We start from the raw sequence: 21929 nt of genomic DNA, 5'->3' as shown, positions 1-21929 counted from the left end.
CAGCGCTAAAGCTTTTCTTCCCTGCCTGATTGTTATTTGCCTGCTTTCTGCACTAGAGACATATAAGGCTACCACTCTCAGTCACTTGTCCTTTAACCTGCATCCCACACTGCAGCCTCCGTGGGATTTAAATTCTACCCCGGAAGTTAGGGCTCCGGCGCGCTGCATGGCGGGAAGTGTAGTTCATCCCCACTCCCTTTGAACGCCTTCGCATAGTGCCGGGGAAGCCGGTAAAAAACCACAAGTCCCCTGAGCCTTTGCGGTGGCCACCGCCCCTGCTACGCAGGCGCAGTGAAGAGGGCTGGTTTTTGAATCAGCGGCGTTGTTATTGACGCCATATTGCTGGTGTGGGAGAGTCACAGAGGGAAGTGCCGCCGCTGCCGCTGCCATCGCTTTTCATCGGCGGCCCCTGACCGGCGAGCCGAGCCCAGCTCCGCACCTACCGTCCCAGCAACCGTCCCGGGAACGGCCGGGGGCGGAATTCGCGAGGGCGGGGCGGGCGGAGAGCGAATCCGTCGGCGAAGGCGCCGCCGGGGGGGCCGGAGCCGCTCCCTGGAGAGGGCGATAGGGAGGAGGCGGAGGCCCTGACGCAGCTCCCCCTCCCATCCGCCCCAGACGGTGGGGAAGGCGCCTCTGGGCTGGGCCGGCTGCTGCCGTCTCCCCCCTCCCCTCGCACCGAGCCCCCTTAGCCCGCTCTCCCCGGGTCTCCGCAGCCCCCGGCCCGCTCCCCCCCGGCCATGGCTTGCGGCGCCACATTGAAAAGGACTCTGGATTTCGACCCTCTGCTGAGCCCGGCCTCCCCGAAGCGGAGGCGATGTGCGCCATTGTCAGCCCCGGCCTCCTCGGCCGCCGCCGCCTCCTCCTTCGCCGCCGCCTCGCCGCAGAAATACCTGCGCATGGAGCCCTCGCCCTTCGGGGAGGTGTCCTCCCGCCTCACCACAGGTGGGTGCCGGGGGCCCCGTGGTGGTGGTGGGGGGCCCGAGGCCGTTTGGGTGGGGCAGGGAAGCGGGTCCTGGCTGGGGGGGGGGTGTCGCTCTCGGCCCTCCTGGGGAGTGCGCAGGGCCGGGGCGGGGGGGGGAGAGCCCGGCTCTGGGTAGGGGAGGAGGGCAGCGGGGTGGGTCTGGAGTCTCCTCCAGCCATTTTCTCTCGGGCTGCGGGAATGGCAGCGGCACAGGCGGGGAGATTCCGACTCTGCCTGGCATCGCCACGGAGGCGACACAATAGAAATGGCCGTTGGCAGCGGAGGGGGAGGGCTGGGCCGATGCCGGCCGGGGGGTGGGGGATGTGCGGGCTGAGGCGACAGGTCGGGGCCGGGCTGGCTGGGGGATGGGAAGAGACTCTTTCTAGCCAGGGGGCGCCGGGGTGGGGGGCGGGTTTCTTTGCGCTGGGGCGGGCGTGGAGGGTTTCGTTGGGCGGCTGGGGAGCCGCAGGGGCGAGTCAAACTGCGGAAATCCTGGGGGCGGAGGGGGGTGAGCATGTACGTAGGGGCGTGGGGGCGGCGCGATCGCACCCGGGAAAGGTGCCTGGGCTCGAGGCCCCTCTCTCTGGTCCCCCGATCGATTTGTTGCAGCCATTAGCGCCGGGAGCGAGTGGTGGTGCCTCAGTGAGGCGGGCGGCGGCACCTCCTCGCCTGCTGTTCAGATATTGGAGGGGGAGGGGGCATGTCCTGTCATCAATCACCCACAAAACGCCACTTGGGTAGGGGCGAAAGCGAATACAACAAAGGGAAAATGCCTTTTCCAGTCGCCTAGTATGTGGCACGGACCGAAATGACAGTCTGTGGTGTCTTTAAAGTTTCATGGAAAAACCAAGTGATGAAAGCGATTGGCTTTAAATGCGTAAGTTGCCTTCGGGGCAAATAAAATGTAATTAGCGAGTCTCTCGTCACAGAGATGTTGGAGGAAAGAAATCCTTTCATGTTCTTCACAAGTCAGAGAAGATTCAACTGGTGGCCCTAAGACTTAGCTCTAGGCATGTTTGTGCAATTGTTTCAATTTAAAAAAAACAGCTTGATCAATTTCACAAACGAACGAGGAGAAAATGAATTTTGGCTGAGTGTGCAGAGTGCTGGCTTCTGTGTCAGTGTAGCCTACAGCTTCCAGTAATGCACTTCACAACGTTTGTCATCCATGCATTCAGTCATGAGTTTTTTGTGGTGCTGCTGAGGTGTAAATCTCTCCTTTGTGTGCAGAAAAAGCCTTTCCTAAATTGTCACTAATGCAGGTCCTTTGTTAAATTTGTTACCCCTTTTGATAAGAATTGCTGGATTCTTATGTTTCCGGTGCTAAACTGTAGTTTTAAGTCTGTATTTTAAGTTCTTTGTTACTAGGACAGTTCTAATCTTACTGTAGCTTGCTTAACTCGATAGACAGCAGGCCCTGACTAAACACTTCTGGTTCTACAGGCTTTAGTCAAACACTAAAAAAGATCAAGTTTAAGGAATCATGATATTATAAGTATAAAATGGTAGTTTCTTAAATTTAGTGACAATGACTTAATATTTGATTTTTTTGTAATAAAAATGTTTAAAGGGTTTTGAATGGATCACCAGGCAGCTTTGTAAAGGATAACACTGCAATAAGACATTTAAATGTCTGTACATATGTAATCTTTAAGAACAAGCTTAGTTTGCTTATCTTTTCAAAATATGGGTTACTGTTTAAATACTAAGATTTCAGTTAGATAATTTCTTAGGGAAATGGAAGGATCCATGCTATGAATCATTAATGTAAATGAGGTTTTAAAAAAAAGCTGGTCAGGCCACTGCACTGTAATAGTAATACATCTTGCTCAAGGGAGGAGGAGTATTGATACAATTTCAAGGCATGGGCGGTAGTTAAAATCATTTTCTATCTTAATGCTAAATGGTCTTTATAGGGCTTTTGAGACTAAGATTTATTATTGGTTGATAATGTTGAGCATATATAGTTGGCCTGTCTGGGGACCCTACCTCATCTTTCCTTTGAAAAAACTTAAATTCAAAGAATTTATAATGTCAAGAATATATATAATAATCCAGTAAATGTATCTAAAATGAACAAATTAAAGAAATTGTTCAGGTAGGAAAGATTATTATAATACACTAGTTATTGAAGGGAAAATGCCAAAATCTAAGTGATTCTGTACAGCTGATCCAGATTCAACATCAGCTTTTATTTATGGGTCTTTGAATCCATACACCAGTTTTTAAACTTAATCTTCAAAATAAAATTTAAGAGACATTTGCTGTCAACAATTGTCAGTTTGGCAATGTCTCTAATCTCATCCAGCTGTCTGAATAGTAATGATAAAATGTTGAATAATAATTCAAGCATTATAATTTCATCATAATTGATTTTTACTTTCCCAGCAGAAATAAGTGTTATAGTAGTCTTTAAACTGTGTTTTCCACTATTTGGTTCTAAATTATGATTTTTGATATGGTGTAGTTCTAATTATCGGAGTAATTATGGTGGCTTTGAATTATAATGTAATAAGATAAGGCACAAATCAATAAAAATGTTTGTTACTGAATGGTCTTGAACAACAACCTTACTCAATTTAATTGGGAGTTATGCATGCTCACACATGGGTGTGCTCTGACATACGATTGCTATAATAATGTTGTAATAATAGGAGCTTTTGCTTTGCCATGTCTCTTTAGCGTTGACTGAGAATATTGAAGTTCCGCCTAATATTATGCTTTTCACTAAACATAGTTATAAGTAACATTTCTAAGTGTATTATTATCCTGGTCTTGCTAATACATTATTTAAAAATGAGAGCCTTCCCTTTTAAAGGCACACTGTAAGGAGCCATAGTGCCTGTAGCTATATAACATAGAATATTTTTTAAAAAACATTTCAAATTTAACCCAAACTTTCACTACTGGATTAATTTTTGCACTTATAGACAGTGAAATATACTCACAATAGATAGAGTTTAGTTAATTTCACTCCCTGTTTCTCAAGTACAATGCCCTAGTGTTTAGGTTTTCAATGCTTGCAGCCAGAATTTGTGTTAAATTTTGTTTAATGAACAGATTTCTAGTAATTTGAGACCTAAATTGTGTGTGTAAAACAACTTGATGCTGCTGTTTAAATCAAGATGGTACTTCATACAACAAATACATTGTTCTTTCTTTGACTTGTCAGTCCTGGTGCTGTTTAACTCCAGTTTATGTCTGTGCACCTCAGTATTTCAACACTTGATTGATCTTTTCAGAAACAAATGTGTTATCTGGAAACAAAATGCAACTTGAATGGCAATAGTGTCTGCAGGAACACACATTGTATGCTAGCCAGATGAGACACCAGCTGTCTTAAATTAAGTATAAAATGCTCATTGGCAAATAAATGATATGGCTATTTGGGAGAGGGATGACTTTAGGATGAAATTTATATCTAATAGGAGTGTTGTTATATTTTGTGGTTATTTGGACAGCTGTTAAGTCGCTTTTAGTTTCTCAGTGGATTTGACAGCTGAATTGTATTTTTGTGGTTTCTCATCTATACCTCCTATAGATCTTGTATCTAGTACTGTTATGACTATTTTGAATCATTCTTCCATTCCATAGCATGAAGTGTTTTGCATCTGTAAGGAATTATCTATCTTAAACTTTTTTAAATCAGGGTTTACTTACATCCACTATTTGCAGTGTGCAGACAATGCTATTTACATACAACAATTCTGGTAGGAAAAGAGTGGCACTATCTTAATGTAAGTAAGATCTCTCCCCCCCTCACCCCCCCCTTTTTTTTTTTGAGTAGATTAGTCTTTGTACTCGCCTGAAATTCCCTTTACGTATGTTCTAGCTAAGATTTGATTAGGTAAGAATATTTTGTGTGTATGTATCTATAGAGGAGAGGGAGAGACAGACTGACTAGAAGTACAGAGCACTTTTTATTATAATTTATATTTGTTTGAAGAGCTAGGATTAAACCAAAATCATCAGAGGTGCTCACTTTCTTGTATCTGGAGGATTTCCTGGTGCAACGTGGGTTAGAATACATGCTTTATTGTGGTACCTCAAAAACAGATTGGCGGGTGGGCATTTAACTACAATGTAGTGAGTGATTTCAGTTATTCTGAAAATAAAGCATAAATGGTGGTGTCTTGAGTGTCTCCTTTTTTTAATAGTGAGGCCCAGGTTTCTCAAAGAGGCAGCCAGTTGTGCCAGGGTTTTTTGGTGGTTTTGTGTTCTGGGCACATAGGGACTAGAATGAGTCCACCAAGTTCAAATTCATTTGTGGCCTTGGCATGACTTTAAGCTTAGGTGTCCTGTGGTAACTTGCTGTACCTTATAACTTTCCCCTGTGAAATCTTAAAGCTACTGTGATCTTTTTATCAAGCTGATAAATGTAGGTGGTGGAAGTGGTGGGAGGAATGATGTATTTTTCCTCATTAAGATGTCAAGATAGGTTTATCTTCAATTGCTTTTGCTGAGGAGAGGAACATATTCAGGGCAAAAATAGTAGTAATATTTTATTAATTGATAATTCCAGCATTGTGGTTATAATTAAAAGGCAGACTATGCTGTACTGGCTACAGGCTCTTCTGAAACTGAAGCTTTTAGGTTGATTGAAAGTGGGTCGGGTGGGAAACTGTCCAAAGAAATAAAAATACAGTGCAGATCTCGTCACTAGCTGTTTTAAATCTCCTTAACGCGGATAGTAACTTCAGATGGCTTCTCTGCATCTCTGCTCCAGATTGCATATTGTACCTTTAAACAAACTCATATTTCAGGGGCGTGCGTCCTTGAAAATGGCTTAGTCTCAAAGGTTAAATAGCAGCTAATAGCTTACAAAATCATGAAAAACGTGTTTAGAATTAGCCTGAAAAATCTCTATTAAAAACACACGAACAAGATCTTTGAGTTCATCTACAATTTGCAGTTTATTTTCCATCTGAAGTAATCATTCTCGTGAGCATGTCCCTAGTAAGTAATTGATGTTACAAACCAAAGATTATAGGGGATGGATAGCTATGAGAATACAAGGCCTTTCATTTCAGATGTCACTGGTTCAAATCCAGGCAGAGATTAGTAGTGAATGAAACTAATTAAGCTAGTTCAACTTCCCAGATACCATCAGAAGTCTACTTTTTCAGTGAGCACATATCCACATCACAAACCCACAATCTCTAAGTGCACCTTTATTGCTATCCTTGGCATAGAGGCCACTAATTGAACAGGTGTAAAAAAATGGATCATCTTCTCTAACTCTAGTTCAGGATTGAGGCACATTGGTGGTTGATTTTGAAGAATACTGTATAGCTTTTGACTATGCTGTGTACCTGTTCTCATCCTTCATGAGTACTAAATTGTTCTAAAATGGGATTTAACCTTCTTCTCACCTTCCCTTTTAAAGATATTGAAAAAGTGGAAAACAAGCAAGGACAGATGAATTCTTAAGAAATGCAGACTTCTGTTTTCATGCAAATATCCCTAATAACTGTGGGCAAATATGGTAAAGGAAAATTGGCTGTAAATAGTTTTTCCCTTGAGGTATCATTGAATCTTTATTCATGAAAGGAGGTTAGTTGAGGATTTTGCCATTCAATATGTTTTGATCTTTCACAGGAAATTTTTACATCTAATATCTAAACCCAATTATCTTAAATTATGCAAGAAAAAGAAATTGCCATACTTAGCTCAAGGGTAGATTCAACACAGTTATTCCTCTCTATCTTTCTCCTTTGACCTGTGAGTTACCGTCTCAGGAAACCTGCTCCTTCTGTCTGAAACCTAGCAGGCAGTGGCCAAGCACAAGTTTGAGAACCAAGACAAGTAATTCTTGAAGGTCTTAAGAGGAGATATACCATGTTGTTACTAGCAGTAAACAGAATTTAAATAGAAAAATTATCTTGTGCACACACTCATTAGCAGGACAGTTTGTCCTTGTATTATCATGACAACATGCCAGGGTTTTCAAAATACCCCAGTCTCGTAGAACTTTGTTCCCTGAATTAAAATACACTGGCTGTATATGAACTTGTTAAATGTTTACCTCATTTTGAGAGGTGATTTTTGAGTCTTCTTAGGTGTATAAAGTGATTAATAGGCTGATCTTCAAATGTGACCTAAATGTTGAATTTATCCTGCATTTTTAGCTTCCAGTTTGACAATAAATTTATGGTGATTGTAGAAGAATACTGAAATGCCAGTTGTCTGGCATATTTCACACTGTCTGTTCTATTATTTTTTATTCCTTAAGTCCCTGACCCAGGGATCTGGCATTTTCTGAAATGTCACATTATTGCAAAACACACTAATGCTAACATGAATGCCAGACGTGGAGCAGAACCTTCATTAATTTGTGGTCCTGGATAATTGGATCTCACGAGGGTGCCAGTTCTGCACCACTGGGTCTCTTGAGAGGTTCTGCTGGTGGTCCTGTAAATATGGGCACTGGCTGTGAATGTCAAAAAAATAAAATGTTGATTATGGTGTCATCTATGAAAATATTATTTGCCTTAAAGGGCTGTGTAATATTTAGTGTCAAAAACCAACAGATATTTTTCTGCCCCCAAACAAAAAAAGACATTGAAGTGACTGAGCATGACCAAAGCAAGAGAATGCTAAATGTCTGGATCTCTCTAAAATACATATCTTCATTAATTTTTTTTCAAGATATCTTGGTTGGGTTGGCAGATTCTGGAGTGAGATCTGTTACTAAATGAAGAGCTTTGGGGCCTCAATTGATATCCTGCTGCTCTCCCAAGGCATTTTCCTTGATGGTGAAATGGGGTAACAGCTCGTGGAAGTATACTTGGCTGGTGATCCCGGAATCAGAGGTGTGGTGGCATCAAATGAAAGGCGTATGAACAAGGTGGACAGGCCTTGGCTAGTGAAAAAGCTGTAAATAAGTGAGATCATAGTAACTAGGAATTAATGAACGGTACAAAAGTTTATTTAAAAAGGAGCTGATTCCTTTCTTACTCCTTTATAATATATAGATATAGATAACATCATGGTAGTTTTCTATTTGTCTCCTTTGTGAAAATCTCAGGTTTGGTTAGGTTCTGAATATGGTTGAGCATTTGACTGGTGCAAAAATGGTTGGTCAAATAATGTTAAAAATTGTCATATTTTAAAGCATTAATTTATTAGAACCATAACAAAAGAGTAAGACGTTATGGTCTCCATTAGGCTTTTTCAACAGCAACTCATGTCGTCTTGCATATTTTAAGATCTTTGAGACATTTAAGAGAAGGTGCCCATCAAATAAGACAAGGATTACCCAGTCGTGGATGAAAGTGACTGCTCTACTACGTGGCACTGAAAATTGTCTGCTGGTACTTCTATTTTTGAAAAATTTGACAGTGCTTTTCATTTTTGACATGTGATGAGAAAGTTGTCAATCTTCAACATGACCAATGAAAAATAGCATCATAGGGCAGCACATGCAGAAGGTGGTTTGGATACTCCTTATCAGCAAAGCCCCAGCAGCTTTCATATTTGTAAATTAAAAACGTCTTGATTTTCAGTTAGTTCACTTTTTCCCAACATGTAGCATTAGCATATAGTAAAGTGAGTGATCAAGGCATTTAAGTAGGCTTGCTAACAGATGGCACCATGATGCAATCAAAAAGGTAGGCCATCGGCTACATTAGAGTATTCTTGCTCAAATAATGGGTGGTCAGTTACATTATTTGACCAGCTTGCCAAGCCCTAGTTCTGAGGGATTCTTTGGTTTGGTTCTAAAGAAATAAATTGGAAGGTGACATCACAAACTGAAACCTGAGCTTCAGGTTCCATTTGAGGGCTGGGAAAGCTGCCACTTTGATTTCAACCTACTGAATCACCATCCTATTTATTCTGCCAGAGTGTCCTTCAGCTCAACGACAGAAGCCAGGAACCAAGATTTCTGAGAGTGCTAATGTAAAAAGCAGTTAAAAAAACAAAACAAAAACCCCAACATAAGGGGAAAACTGACAGTAACTCTAGACTTCATAATGGGAATAATGTTCCTTCCTTCCCAATTTTTTTGCCTTATTTCTTAAAAGTGAAATGCAGTTGCAATTTTAAATAATTTCTAGATAATTATTGGCCAGGGTGGGGTGAGTGACTGACGAACTCTAAATTAAAAAACAAACAAACTTTTGACGACCCTTAATCATGCATTAAGGAAAGTATGAACTATCCAACAATTGTTTGGAAATGGTTATTCAATCTAGCACTCTGTTAGCATGACAAGTCATATGGCAGCATTGGCAGAGCACGTAGAGATGACACTTAGAAGTACCCAGTTGATGCTTGCTTCAGTAATGGGAGGGTTATATGTAGCAAATGAACTTGTAACTTGGAGCATAAGGGACCAGAAGGCTGGCTAATAGCCTAGGTCAGGAAACATAGGGGATTGGGAGGGTGTAAAACATTGGTTAAGCTTTCCTTTTGTCTCTGGACCCACTCAACTTAATGGATGCTGTTTGTTTTCCTGCTGATAAGCAGGAAGATGAAGACAGAAAGCTGACTAATTCTATATTTAAACTAGGGGATGAGGGAAGCACTACATTTTTTGTCTGAGTTTAAGTGCAGTAATTTTTTGTGTAAATGTAGACTTGTATGCTTTCTGTTGTTAGACTGTGTCCAGGAATTGTAAAGATGAATAACCTTCACTCCTCCTTAGAAGTGGTGGCTCTTTGATCTCCGTTTCTCTCTTCCCCCCTTCCCCGCCCCCCCCAGTCAGTTACACTGGCAGTAGCACTCCCCAAATCATCATTCATCCCAACCTGCAACCTGATTTCTAAAATTGATTGGGGCATGTAATGCAGAGGCTTAACTGTTGCTGCCTGTGACATGCTTTTTCTTTGGGTACAAAAGATCCACATTTGTAATTATTTTAATGTTGTGACCTTCTGTAAAGCAGTACATTCAAGTTTCACAAACATTTTGAAGTAAATTTACTATCAGCACTTTTTCCAGATAATTGTGTAAACGAAAGGTTCTCAGACTGTGGTCTGCAGAGCACTCGATGGTCCACAGAGCTGTGTGATCATATGACATTGCTTCTTCCAACTGCCAAATTGCATTGAAGGTAGCTAAAATCAGAATTACTTAATTTTACTTTTTTTGTGTATGTGTGCAATTGCTGCACCTCCAGCCTCGTCTTCACCACGAAAAAGGTCAAGTTTCATGACTTAAGTGTGACCATTTTTTCTAGTCTTAGTTGAGACACAGTATATCTGGGTAGATTAAAGACCATGATTTTTTTTAAACTTTTTTTATTTAAACTAGATTTTTAAAATTCAAATCAGATTTTTAATAGAAGCATTGTTCATTCCTCACTTTCTTCCCATTTTATAGACTTTTAAAGTAGCTTATTTGTACTGGTTTTTTTAGTTACCTGATAGATTTCAGAGTAGCAGCCGTGTTAGTCTGTATTCGCAAAAAGAAAAGGAGTACTTGTGGCACCTTAGAGACTAACCAATTTATTTGAGCATATTGAAATGAGCTGTAGCTCACGAAAGCTTATGCTCAGATAAATTGGTTAGTCTCTAAGGTGCCACAAGTACTCCTTTTTGCTGATAGTTAGAATTTCAGTTCCCTCTCCCCCGCCCCCCTTCTTAGAAGTTTCACACTTAAAATGCTCATCAGTGCTAGAAAGACATGCCCATGGCCTCATTAACATCATTATTGCGAGACTAACAAATTCAACCACAGAATTGATAAAGTAAATAGCCCTTGCTTTATTTGTAACTAACACCACCTTTCTATATATTGAACTTCCACAAATCAAGAAATCTGACATGTTTTTGACCAGGCTAATGCTCCTCCATCCGGGAGTGCAGTTAGATAACTGTGTTTAGGAGCTGACGTTAGGCTCCTGTTTTTGAAATTTTTGGCCTAGGTATAAAGAGGTCACTGACTTTGACGTATTGGAAGTTTAAATAACTTTTCACTATTAACACCAAAGCGGTTTTGGTTTGAAGTGACAGATTTTGTGCGGTCAAGAAGTTTTTAATTAAAAACTATTTTAGCTAGTCCTTGATGCTGCGGACACATGCTAAATTATAAGCACAAGGCCCATGAGTCACATGATTTGAAGTCAATGGGACTGTTCATGTTATGAATCTGTTTACGTGTTTATGGGATATGGGCTTTCATTTTCAGTATTTTGTTTTTGGCCTATAGCAGTTTTAGTACAAATAAAATAAGATACCATATGAGTTGTGGCTTAAACTTCAGCACCTACACTTAGAGCTGTGCAAATAATCAATTCTATAGTTTGCTGGTTGAACCAAAACCTTTTTTAAAAAAATCCTTTTAGGATATACACAAGAATTTTTTTCTGTTTTCTTACCAAAACAAAAAACCCTGACAAAAGTTTTGAATGAAATACTTTCTTTTGCTTTTGAGCATTTTAAAGTGTTTTTTCATCTAAAGCAAAGGAACTATGAAACTAATGGAGGAGGAAGCGGTGGTGCCCCTTTTATATTCTGTATCCCAGGGGAGTGCTCTACCCATGGGGCTGTGGGAGACCAGGGTTCAGGTTCCCCCCTTCCTGCGTGAATTGCCTAATCACCAGGTTATATAGAGTCATTTTTTCTCTCTAGCTCAACTAAGCATCTGGAACAAGAGATGGCTGTGGTGCAGCTAAACCAGTTTTTAACAAAAATAGCCTCTTCTGCAGGTGCAAAGAGTATTTTCAGTTTATTCAACTAGTTTAGTTTATTAAAAATGGAGAAACTGAGTTGAAAAAGCAGAAAAGTTGGCTTATTATTCCAGTCTGTGAATAAAAACTAGATGTGAGAGAATGAAATCTACTGGTAGTAAAAGCGTGAAGGATGTGGTGACCAAAATAGTAAGTTCAGTTCCCTAATTACACATACTTCTTTTGTTTAATAATTAAGTTAGTTCTAAGTTTTTTCCTTATCTAGCACATTGAAGGTAGTTTTATTGAGCTAATAAAACAATTTTAAATTGCTGTTTATGTGCATTTTTAATTGAATTTAAATTTCCATCTAAATAGGGCTTCATAAAACCATAAGTAAAAATTAATCTAATAAATGAAATGGAACATTCCCCATTTTCTAACATAAAAATGTAAAAATTCAGAATGTGAATAAAATGTGAGTTAAGCTATATAATTAAGTATCTATAGATACAGTATATCTGCTTGGTTAGCAACAAAGCACAAAATTTAGTGCAAAGGCTGTATTTAGTTGTAAATCAACATATTTTAATAGTTACCAACCCATGAGAATCGACCTTTCTTTAGAAAAATAAAAAGCAGTGTTGTAAAACAAGACTCAGACCAGTGATTTAAATCCGCGTTTCCTGCTTGCTGATTTAAATTATGATTAAAATAAGTGATTTAAATTGCTTTGATTAAAATCAGTCCAACCTGCTATCTGCCCTCAGTCTTCCTAGAGTTCACATAACCATTCCATGACAAAAAGTAATTGAAATACTATCATTTCTGATAAGAGTAAGAAAGTATCTTCCTCGAGTTCCTTGTATCCTGGACAGTAGAGGAGAAAATGTGTTGGTTTTGATTGTTCACTCCATACATGCTTATTGTATGTTTTGCTATGTAATGGTTTAGGGACCTGGAGTAGTTTAGCTTTTTTTATCCCAATTATTGTATTTCTGCTTTTAAGGTTTTTGTCCGGTGCCTTGAGTCTCAGTGGGATTTTTTTGTTCTATTCCTTTGGAGGGGTTATTGATAAAAGCCTGTGGGTTTTTTGTTTGGTACTCTAGTGGTGGACAGGAAGAAGTTAAACTATTTTGGTTGAGATGGTTTCAGAAATTGTTCGTTTTTTTTTTTAATTAAGCCAGGGGAATTCCCCTTACGCTCTCAGTTGCAGTTGAGAGTTTGTGTACATCTAGTATTTTTTGCAGAACTGCAGAAAAAGACTTCTGTTGTGGTTTTGTCATGTTTGAAGTGTAATTGATGTCTGTAGAGTTGGTGAACCCAGATCTTAAAAAATGTACTTGACATGGACTAGCCAGAATGCAACATAGATGTGGTGGTGCCACACACTTGGAATTTAAGCTGTAGGGGTTTGTCTACATGAACCCCTAGACTGTGGTAAGCTGGGGAGGGAATCTAGCCTGCTCGGTCTAACTGTGCACATGGACTTTGTGGATGCGTATTAATAGTTAATGCGCTTTGATCTAGTGTTTGAAATGGGTGCACATGGACAGTAAGACTGCGGCAGGCTAGATTCACACCCCAGCTTGTCACAGTCTGTTCATGTAGACAAGCCCTAAGACAGTTGAGAACTACTACAATACATATTTTTCATAGTGTGGAACACACTTTAACACAGAACCGGTTGTACTCCATTTCACAATCGCATAACATCTCTGTAGCTACGGTAGCACTTGGTTGTATAGAAAAATAATATTGAGGAAAGTATTTAACTCTAAATGTAACTTAGCAGCTGGAAATGTGGCCTCAGCACCATGGTGGCCAGCAAGTGCTTCCTGGACCACAATTTGAGAGCCTCTGCTGTATACTGTATTTCATTGTAACGCATTGTGCATACATATGCTTTTACAAATGGATTAGAAAGCCTAACTTACTATGTCCCTTGCTTTCATTATACTGCCTTCCTTTCTGGCTTCACTACAGTTTTTTAATATTTCTATGCGATGATAGACCATGGTGTATAATCCAAACGAGAAGCCCGCTTGCTGAAGGTGCAAGGATACCTAGAAGGGTTCTGACACTGCCCCTGCCCAAGTGATCTGTTTTTTGTAACCTGTCGCTAGGAGGTATCTGATATTTGAAGCCTCCAAACTCCTCTGACTGCTGAAAGGCAGAGAGAGAAATACGAGAGGAAGGATAGTTCTGTGGTTAAACCTCTGGGCCAGGAATCAGAAGATCTGTTTCCTGCTACTGGCTCTGCCACAGACTTACCTGATTTTGGGCAAGTCACTTAAGCCTCTATACCTCAGTTTACCTATTTGACAGTAGTGTTAAATTAATCCATTATGAGATGCTTAGACACAGTGTTGCCTACAGGATTCTGTATAGCAGAACCATGTTGCAGTTTAGCAAAAAACAAAGGAGCAGCAGGAATGTACTGACTAAAGTTGTCTGTGGATTCAGGGAGGCAGCGTGCCATTACTTTCTGTTTAGTTGACATTTGGAAAATTATCTTTGCCCTAAGGACTAGAAACTTAATTTTGTAAAATGAAAGTCTAGAGTCTTCAGAAGCTAATGATCATCCTGGGAAGTGTTGTTTTTGCTGCGAGCAGTAGATTTTTCCATGCCGTGGTTTGACCTGCAGAAATCTGAAAAATGTCTTCAGTGGGAGGGGGGTATCTGTAAGCATCTGGAGGCCTTTAAAGAGCAGAAAGCCTGTCGAATTTTTTCTTCTAATTGCCTTTGAAGTTTTTTTTGATGTGTTTTGTGAAACTGGGGATGGGGGGGCCAATGTATGTAGTTCTTTGTATTATGTTGTGTAATTCATGTGCTGATGCTTATGTGAGCAAAAGCTATGAAAGTTGCTAGAGGTAACTGTTGAAGAGAAGGCAACATAGGAATGACTTGGGGGGACGGGGGTAAGGGAAGGGATGTTTAGGTTACACTTTGAACATGTTTCTAGAAATTATTAGATGCCAGATTTTGAAATAAAACTTGTGTAAAACATGTAAGAATTTCTGTTTTCTTATTGTATAGCAGTACCTTGGGGTAATGGGAATTAACAATTAATATTACTTTAAATTGTGGGGGGGTTTTATACATAGCCACTTAAAAATTCATTGGGTATAATTGTGACATTTCAATATGTATCTCATTTGCATATTCATTTAAGTTTAGAAGAGCATATATTCCAGTGGTTAACAACACCTGGAATGATGATCATTTAGATGCTATATTTTAAATTATTGAGATTAGATTATTCAGGTTACTTAAATATTACCAAATTATACAAATTTTGAACTCCATATTGTTGTTGTTCTTCAAAAGAGAGCAAAAATTGATCGATGAAATATTACTTGTCTGGGCCATGGTTTAGAAAGCTGCTGATCCTGAAAGTTTTTGTACTGATTTGCCTAATCGTTTGTAGTCCTGGCAGATGTCAAAATAATAGTCCCACTATACAGTCCTATTATTCTGATTACTCTCGTTTTCTTCCCCTTAAGTTGCAACATGTTATCAGCAACTCTGGAAAAAATTAAAGATCAATATTTCACATTATCTAGAAGCTTGGAGTATCTGCTTTTAAATTACTGGTTTCTAATTATGGAGGTGTGTAGATATCAGCCCTTAATTAAGATGAGATATAAGGGTGGGGTCAAAGGGAAGCAAGATAGTAATCAGAAGGAACTGCATTAAAATCAAATAGGTCAACAGAAGGTGGATAGTCCTGTTAGAACTGGAAGGTTGAAACTCCCAGGTTTCCAAAGGTGTCTGTCATTTACTTCTAACCATGATAGTTTGTGACCGTAAAACTGTCACTAATTATTCACCCTCTGAGGGCTTTTGAGGCTGGTCTTGTACCTCAAACCAGTGTAACTTGTCACTTGTATCTTCAGTTTTTTATCATGAATATTATGGAGTGGACTTCTTTAAATGTCAGATTCTTTATTTATATTTGCATTTTACACATGAATATAATTGATAAAATGGCCCCTTTAATGGCTTGCAGACTTACACATCACTTTAGGAACTGTTATTGGTGTCAGTTAATTATCCCGGATGCTTGATATCTGAAATGGAAATAAAGTTGAGGGATACTGTAAAGTAGTCATTACTAAGTTAACTTTTGTTTTAACTTTTGTTTTAGAACAAATTCTGTACAACATAAAACAGGAGTACAAACGCATGCAGAAGAGGAGACATTTAGAAAATAGCTTCCAGCAGACAGATCCTTGTTGTTCTACTGATGCACAGCCACATGCATTTCTCCTTACTGGACCAGCTTTGCCAGGTATCTAGCCACAACTCTGTATAACTTTGTTATATATATACACCTCATGACTCCATGTGCGTAGATAACTTTCCTCAAGTTCTCGCATTCCCTGTGAACCGACTCTTGCTTGAGCCATATCCTTACTGTTGGTGGAGTTACATTATTGCAAGCATTAATGTCGTGGCAAATTCCAGCTTTGATTAAAAGAATTAAAATAGATAACTCCTTGAAGGTTTTGTTAGCCCATTCCCAGTAAATCATTCTGCAAACAAACTTTTTGTAAACCATTGAGCAGCAGATGTCTTTACAGAAAGATCAACTGATACTTTAAAAACGGATGTAACTTTACTCACAATGAATGCCTAGGATCCTTAATGAGGACATGTTTCTGTATGACATGTCTTTTCTTTTCTGTAATAGACATTTTTGCATGTAGTAAACACTATTTAACATTTTTTGAGGCTTTTGTTATCCTTACAGCATGCTGAACTGAGAGCATAATTTTAGATTACTTCCTTTAAGTGATGGTATAAAATGTTTCCAGTATCAATAAAATTTGGAAGTATCCAAAAATTAAAGCAAGATTTTGCCAAATGTTTCGTTTGGAGAACACATTTAATGTAATAGAGATGATGTAGAAAGCTGGAAGATGTTGAATGTTGACTTTGAGTTACTTATGTGTAAATATTTAATCATAGGTACTTCATCTGCAGCATCATCACCATTGAAAAAAGAACAGCCCCTGTTTACTCTCAGACAAGTTGGAATGATCTGTGAACGTTTGCTGAAAGAACGTGAAGAGAAAATCCGTGAAGAGTATGAAGAAATTTTGACCACAAAACTTGCAGGTGTGTTTGAATTAAATGTAACTTGAAAAAATTGATTAATATATTGGCTGCCTCAGTAATTTTTGTAACTTTAATGTTATATCTGGTTAAGAAATGAGATGCCCAAGTGGAAAATTTAAGTTTCCATCTCTGGACATAGCAGAAGTGATAACATAGTGTCTGTTGTAGACTATCTGGCCCATCTTCTGTGCTGCTATGGACAGAAGCTATAACTCCATGGGTATTTCTACACCATCAATTGGTGGAAGAAGAGTTTTTATTTCAAATAGAACTTTCTCTTGCTGGCATATTTGAGCTGACCATCTCCTCCCTATTTTATGTCTACACAGAGAAAATGGCTTCCTATTCGGCTTTCCTAAGAGCCATTTGCAAAGTTTTTTTTCCCCTTGGGGAAGGGCTTTTTCCTTAATTTTTTACAGGAGTTTTGCATTTGACGTAGAGGGGTCAGTATATGGGGCAGATACCTTTAGCACAGGAAGTTTCCCATTTACCAACCCTGACTGATCCCAGACAACCAGCAGTGTTTGGCTACTACTCAGGTGCTTTTCCGATCAGTGGCATAGTTACTTTCTTCTTTACTACACAGTGGATTGCCTGTTTCCCCTGCTCCTGAAACCTTCTTCATTGTGAGCAGTTGCATTCACTCCTTGCTCTTCATGCTGGATTGCTGGCTCACTGACTTAGTTCAATTAGTGGAGGCGAGGAATTTTGACTGTACTTGTGGCTGGGCATCCCACAGGTCCGTCTTAGACCTGAATGTCCTTAGGCTCAAAGCAGTGTAAAAATACACATGTAAATAGTAATTTTTCTACCATATTCACTTTTAAGCAGCCTCGGTATTCCTGAATACCTGTGTTAGGTAGATGGCTTCACATTGCTGTAGTACCTATTGTATAATTTTAGAGTCTTTCCCTCAAGATCATCAGGTGCATTCCTTCTTAAGTGTTCTCTACTATGGTATGATTATAAAAGCTCAGTTGAAGACCAGGAATGTTTACACATTCATGTTCTGGATAACTACAGGTTTCCATCCTAGGAGGTTGTCTGCATGACCAGTACTTCCTGAAAAATCTCTAGTTGACACTCCCTCAGTCAGAGTTTCACTGGAGACCGATCTCTTGGGGAGAGGAGCCCATATGGTGATTAGTGTGCTCTTAGGGCAAAGGTTACCAAAAAGAGGGTTAGAAATGCTATAAGATCATATTACCTCATTCATATATGGAGCAATGACAAATGTTCTGTAATATACGGGAACTTTTGAGGAGAGAGTGCCAGATTAAAATCCAGAGCAAGTCCCTCAGCAAGAGACCAGTTAAGCTGTGTTTTACCACCACAATGGTTGTATCCCCTTCAATACACACATCCTTTCCAAGATGATAGCTAGTCAGCATGAAAGGATAAATCAGTAGAAATCTAGTCCTGGAAATTCTCTAGCAGATCTTAACCAAATGGCTTTCTCCCCCTAAGCCGACTTGTTCACCACTTGGTACTTTTCAAAGGTCAGAGTCTCTTCTTGCTTCTGCAACTATTAGGGTTTCTTTATAGTTTACCGGAGAGCTCCTTTTTTCCATCTTTCATTGTGTGTGGATCTCTGACAAACAATTGAATCTTCCAAATAGTGAACCTGATTCAATGGTGTTCCTTTGTTCTTCCTTATCTCCACTACCTGGAACCTTAATCAGCATTCACTTGGGCTTAGAATCATTAGAGATACTAGCCTCAGTAGGGCCCTGGCTAAAACATTATTCGTCTTCTATTCCCCGTGAAAGTTACTCTGGAGTTCCCTATATAAAAGCTTTTGCAGGTCTGAGAAGGTTAGTTAGGTTCAAGTCATAGGGTACTGGCATATATTGATATCACCTGCTGTATTCTTACCTAGCACCATGGTATTTCTCATTCCTTTGTAGTTGTGGTGATTACCTACTTTTAAGGCAACCTGGAAAAACCCAGAGTTCTAATGTTGTGCTACAAGCCCTCATTAAAACTAATTTCAAAGAGCCAGCTGGGGATTTGTCCCTTTCCTGTGACATACAGTTTGATGAGAAGGATAAGCGATCATGGATTTCTGTTTCCTTTGGAGACCCGTACTTTGAGCATACTAGATAATAGTATGCAAACCAGTGCTGTACTGAGCCAAATTTAAATTCACAAAGAGAACTTACAAGGTGGCCATCTGGTTTTTAATATATTGTTTTTCTAAAGATTCTAAAATTGAGTTGCTGCTGGTCTTGGATACTGTTTCTGGGCAACCGATTGGCTCACATTGGGTATGTCTACACTGCAATTAAAAACCTGGGTTCTGATGAAAGGGCTGCTTAATTATGGTGTAGATGCTCAGCCTGGAGCATGGAACCTGCAAGGTGGGAGGGTCCTGGAGTGCCCCAATGCCTATACCGCAGTTAAACAGCCCCTTAGCCTGAGCTGTGTGAACCTGAGTCAGCTTGCATGGGCCAGCCACAGGTGTCTAATTGCAGTGTAGACATACCCGTTGTGTTATCCCAGTATTTTGGCTAACGTCCTCATGCGGCTGAGGAAGAGTTGGCTGAATCTGAATTCCAGTAAGTTAGAGATGAGGCTTGAGGGGAGAGGGAAATACCTTTTAAAAAACTGGCTGCCTTGTTACTGGACCAGTTCCAGTCAAAGTTTTGAAGGCCCACAGATCATCAAAACTGTCCACACTTAGGAGTTCTTTTGCACTGCTTGCTGATTACTGATTCACTGTTTACTTTGCTCATCCCTGCAAGAGGATGGGACTTTCATGGGGGGGACCCTCAGACTGGGACTCTTCTGTGGAAACCCAAGAACTACTACTACATTTTTGGTTGAAGATTGCTTTCTTTATCCTTGCCTCTTCTAAGAACAGTGCAGAGCACGTAAAAGTAATAACCCAACACACCTCACATGTGGTTTTCCACAAGGGAGGAAGGGGAATGGAGAGGAACTGCATCTGATAGATCTTCTTTAATTTCCTAATTCTGAAAGTTAATACTATGTTGATGGGTGCAATATTAGAAACTGAAGAGAATATGAAAAAATGTGTTATGTATGTGATGTATAGAGATGCCTTCTGGAAAGGACTAATTTTGAGTTCAGAGTGAACTGAATATTCTTTATAGCATCATCTTAGTCTTAGTATTTAGTTTGAGGAGATTACTCAATAGCTGATTTTACTAAACCCGCAGTCACCTGTTCCCTATTGTGACTATTTTTGCTGTTGAAATAAAGCAAATATTTTTCACTTAGCTTTTTATCCCATAGTTACCTGTTTCTTGCTGCTTCAACATTTTGGCAGTCAGTGACATAATTTCTTGATTGTAATAAATCTCTTCTATACTTCTGTGCTGTCATTTCCCAGACGTTTAAATTCTGCCTTTTTGTAACTCTGTTCAGTGGTTAGAGAGCGGAAGTTGAGTTCTACTTCCAGCCCTGCCACTCACAGACATTGCTCAGTTAACCACTCTGGGCCTTCATTATGCATCTATAAAATTGGCATAATATGACCTTTAGGGATAATGTGAGAATTTAAGTGCGTTTGAAGTGCTTTGAGATCCTCTCTCTAAGTGCAGCATATTCCTTTGCCAGATTCCTCTGTTGTCTTATTCTGTGCTGTAGTTCGCTTGTCAAGTGAAATCCAATTGATTGCTAACATAGTTTAATGGGGTGGATTTTTTTTAGGGGGCAGAGATGAGATGGCTGTGTTGAATAATCCATACTTGCCCCTTACAGACTGTCAACATTTGTTTAATTGATATAGCTTGCATGGCATAAAAAGTAAGCCTTGACCTTGTTTTTTCATGCTAAGTTAAACTTGGTACACTCACTTCTAATGTTAATGTTTGCAGAACAATACGACGCATTTGTGAAGTTCACGCATGATCAGATCATGCGACGATATGGAGAACAGCCTGCTAGTTGTGAGTATCTCAGCATCTTTAACATCAAACAGGAACATTACATCTCTTGATGGTTCAGTAATTAAAATGGCCAGTAGTACCACTGTTTTTTTTTTTTTTTGGTCTAGATTTTAACTGAAAAGCACTGAGTTGAAAGCTTCAATTCATAATGCTATGGAGAATTTAGGGTGAAGTGAAAATGTGCTGTATAATATGTCATATATGTGCATCAAATAGCTTTGCCTCCTGTAAACCATTGGGGCTTTTCGTTTTAAAGTGATTTTTGCTATTGTCTTAACTGATTTATATTCAATGTGGATTCAGTTACCTTGTTAGTAACCGTTTCTTTTTTTCCTTTTTTCAGATGTTTCATGAATCATGTTTTCTGCATACGTGGGCTGCCCTGTACACCCTAATTGTTGCAAGCTGTCCCAGTAAAAGACTTGCAGCAATGCCATATTTTCCCCCCTTTCCCCCACCCCCGTGAACACAGGTTATTTCAAGCTTTTGTCAGTGGCAACCACTCTTATGCAGCAACTGGTTTTGGAGTGCTCCCTGATGTCAGTACCACCTGGATGTGGACCTTTGCTACCTGTAATAATACCAGTGGCCTCATTTGCTGTATCATTACGATTTGGCTTCTTATGTTAATAAGTTTGAAAAAGTAAAGGATTAAAGCTGGTGTTCTAGAACTTGCCCTTCACTGGTTGTGTAAATAAAAATGTAGAATGACACTTCTGACTGAAGTTAGTGTGGTTTTCGTAACTGTGCACTACAACAAAACTGTAATCACAGTTAAATTAGAATGTAACCCCAGGACAATTTTAAGCAACTAGCCCACAGTACTGCCTGTGAAATAGTAAAGGAGGGCATTTCTGTATTCCATGACTTTTTTGGGGGTTAAGAATGGGTTTATATGATTTCTCATTTTTGTAGTTTTTATTTATTCTATCAGTCTTTAACAAATGTTTATTGCTGCAATTTTTCAGTGTATCATTGTTTTACTGCCCTTGTAGTACTGGAATTTAGTTGGAAGAATAAAACATTTACTTCTACTCTTTGTTTTTAATATGCAGGTGGCACTGCTGCTCTGTCTGAATAAAATTTATCCATATTTAAATGAAAATTTTATTTACTAGCAACTGAAGTAAGTGAGAGTTTAATTTAGGAGAGTGAAATAGACTGAAATATTGAGTCATTCTGCAGAGATAAGAGATCATGCCTCTGTTACACTTGGATGAGCTGCTTCATGTGGAAGCATGTTCTTTATGTAACTGACCACAAACATCTGATTTTAGTAATGTACTCAGCATCTGTTCTTTTCTCACCCCCAGATTTC

At 39.6% G+C, this 21929-nt stretch overlaps 1 protein-coding gene across 1 annotated transcript; it reads left to right on the top strand.

Annotated features, from left to right (window-relative positions):
* The first annotated feature begins 343 nt into the window (after positions 1-343).
* Positions 344-21633, top strand: AKIRIN2 (akirin 2). The gene is made up of 5 exons (XM_074948095.1): positions 344-942; positions 15724-15867; positions 16548-16697; positions 20540-20611; positions 20955-21633. The coding sequence occupies exons 1-5, from the start codon at positions 738-740 to the stop codon at positions 20963-20965; spliced, it is 582 nt and encodes a 193-aa protein (XP_074804196.1). The 5' UTR covers positions 344-737; the 3' UTR covers positions 20966-21633.
* Positions 21634-21929: the final 296 nt, after the last annotated feature.

The sequence above is a fragment of the Natator depressus genome, chromosome 3 (assembly GCF_965152275.1).
Source record: "Natator depressus isolate rNatDep1 chromosome 3, rNatDep2.hap1, whole genome shotgun sequence".
Lineage (NCBI taxonomy): Eukaryota > Metazoa > Chordata > Testudines > Cheloniidae > Natator > Natator depressus.
Note: the sequence above shows the minus strand (reverse complement) of the source record. Positions and strands in the feature narration are given on the sequence as shown.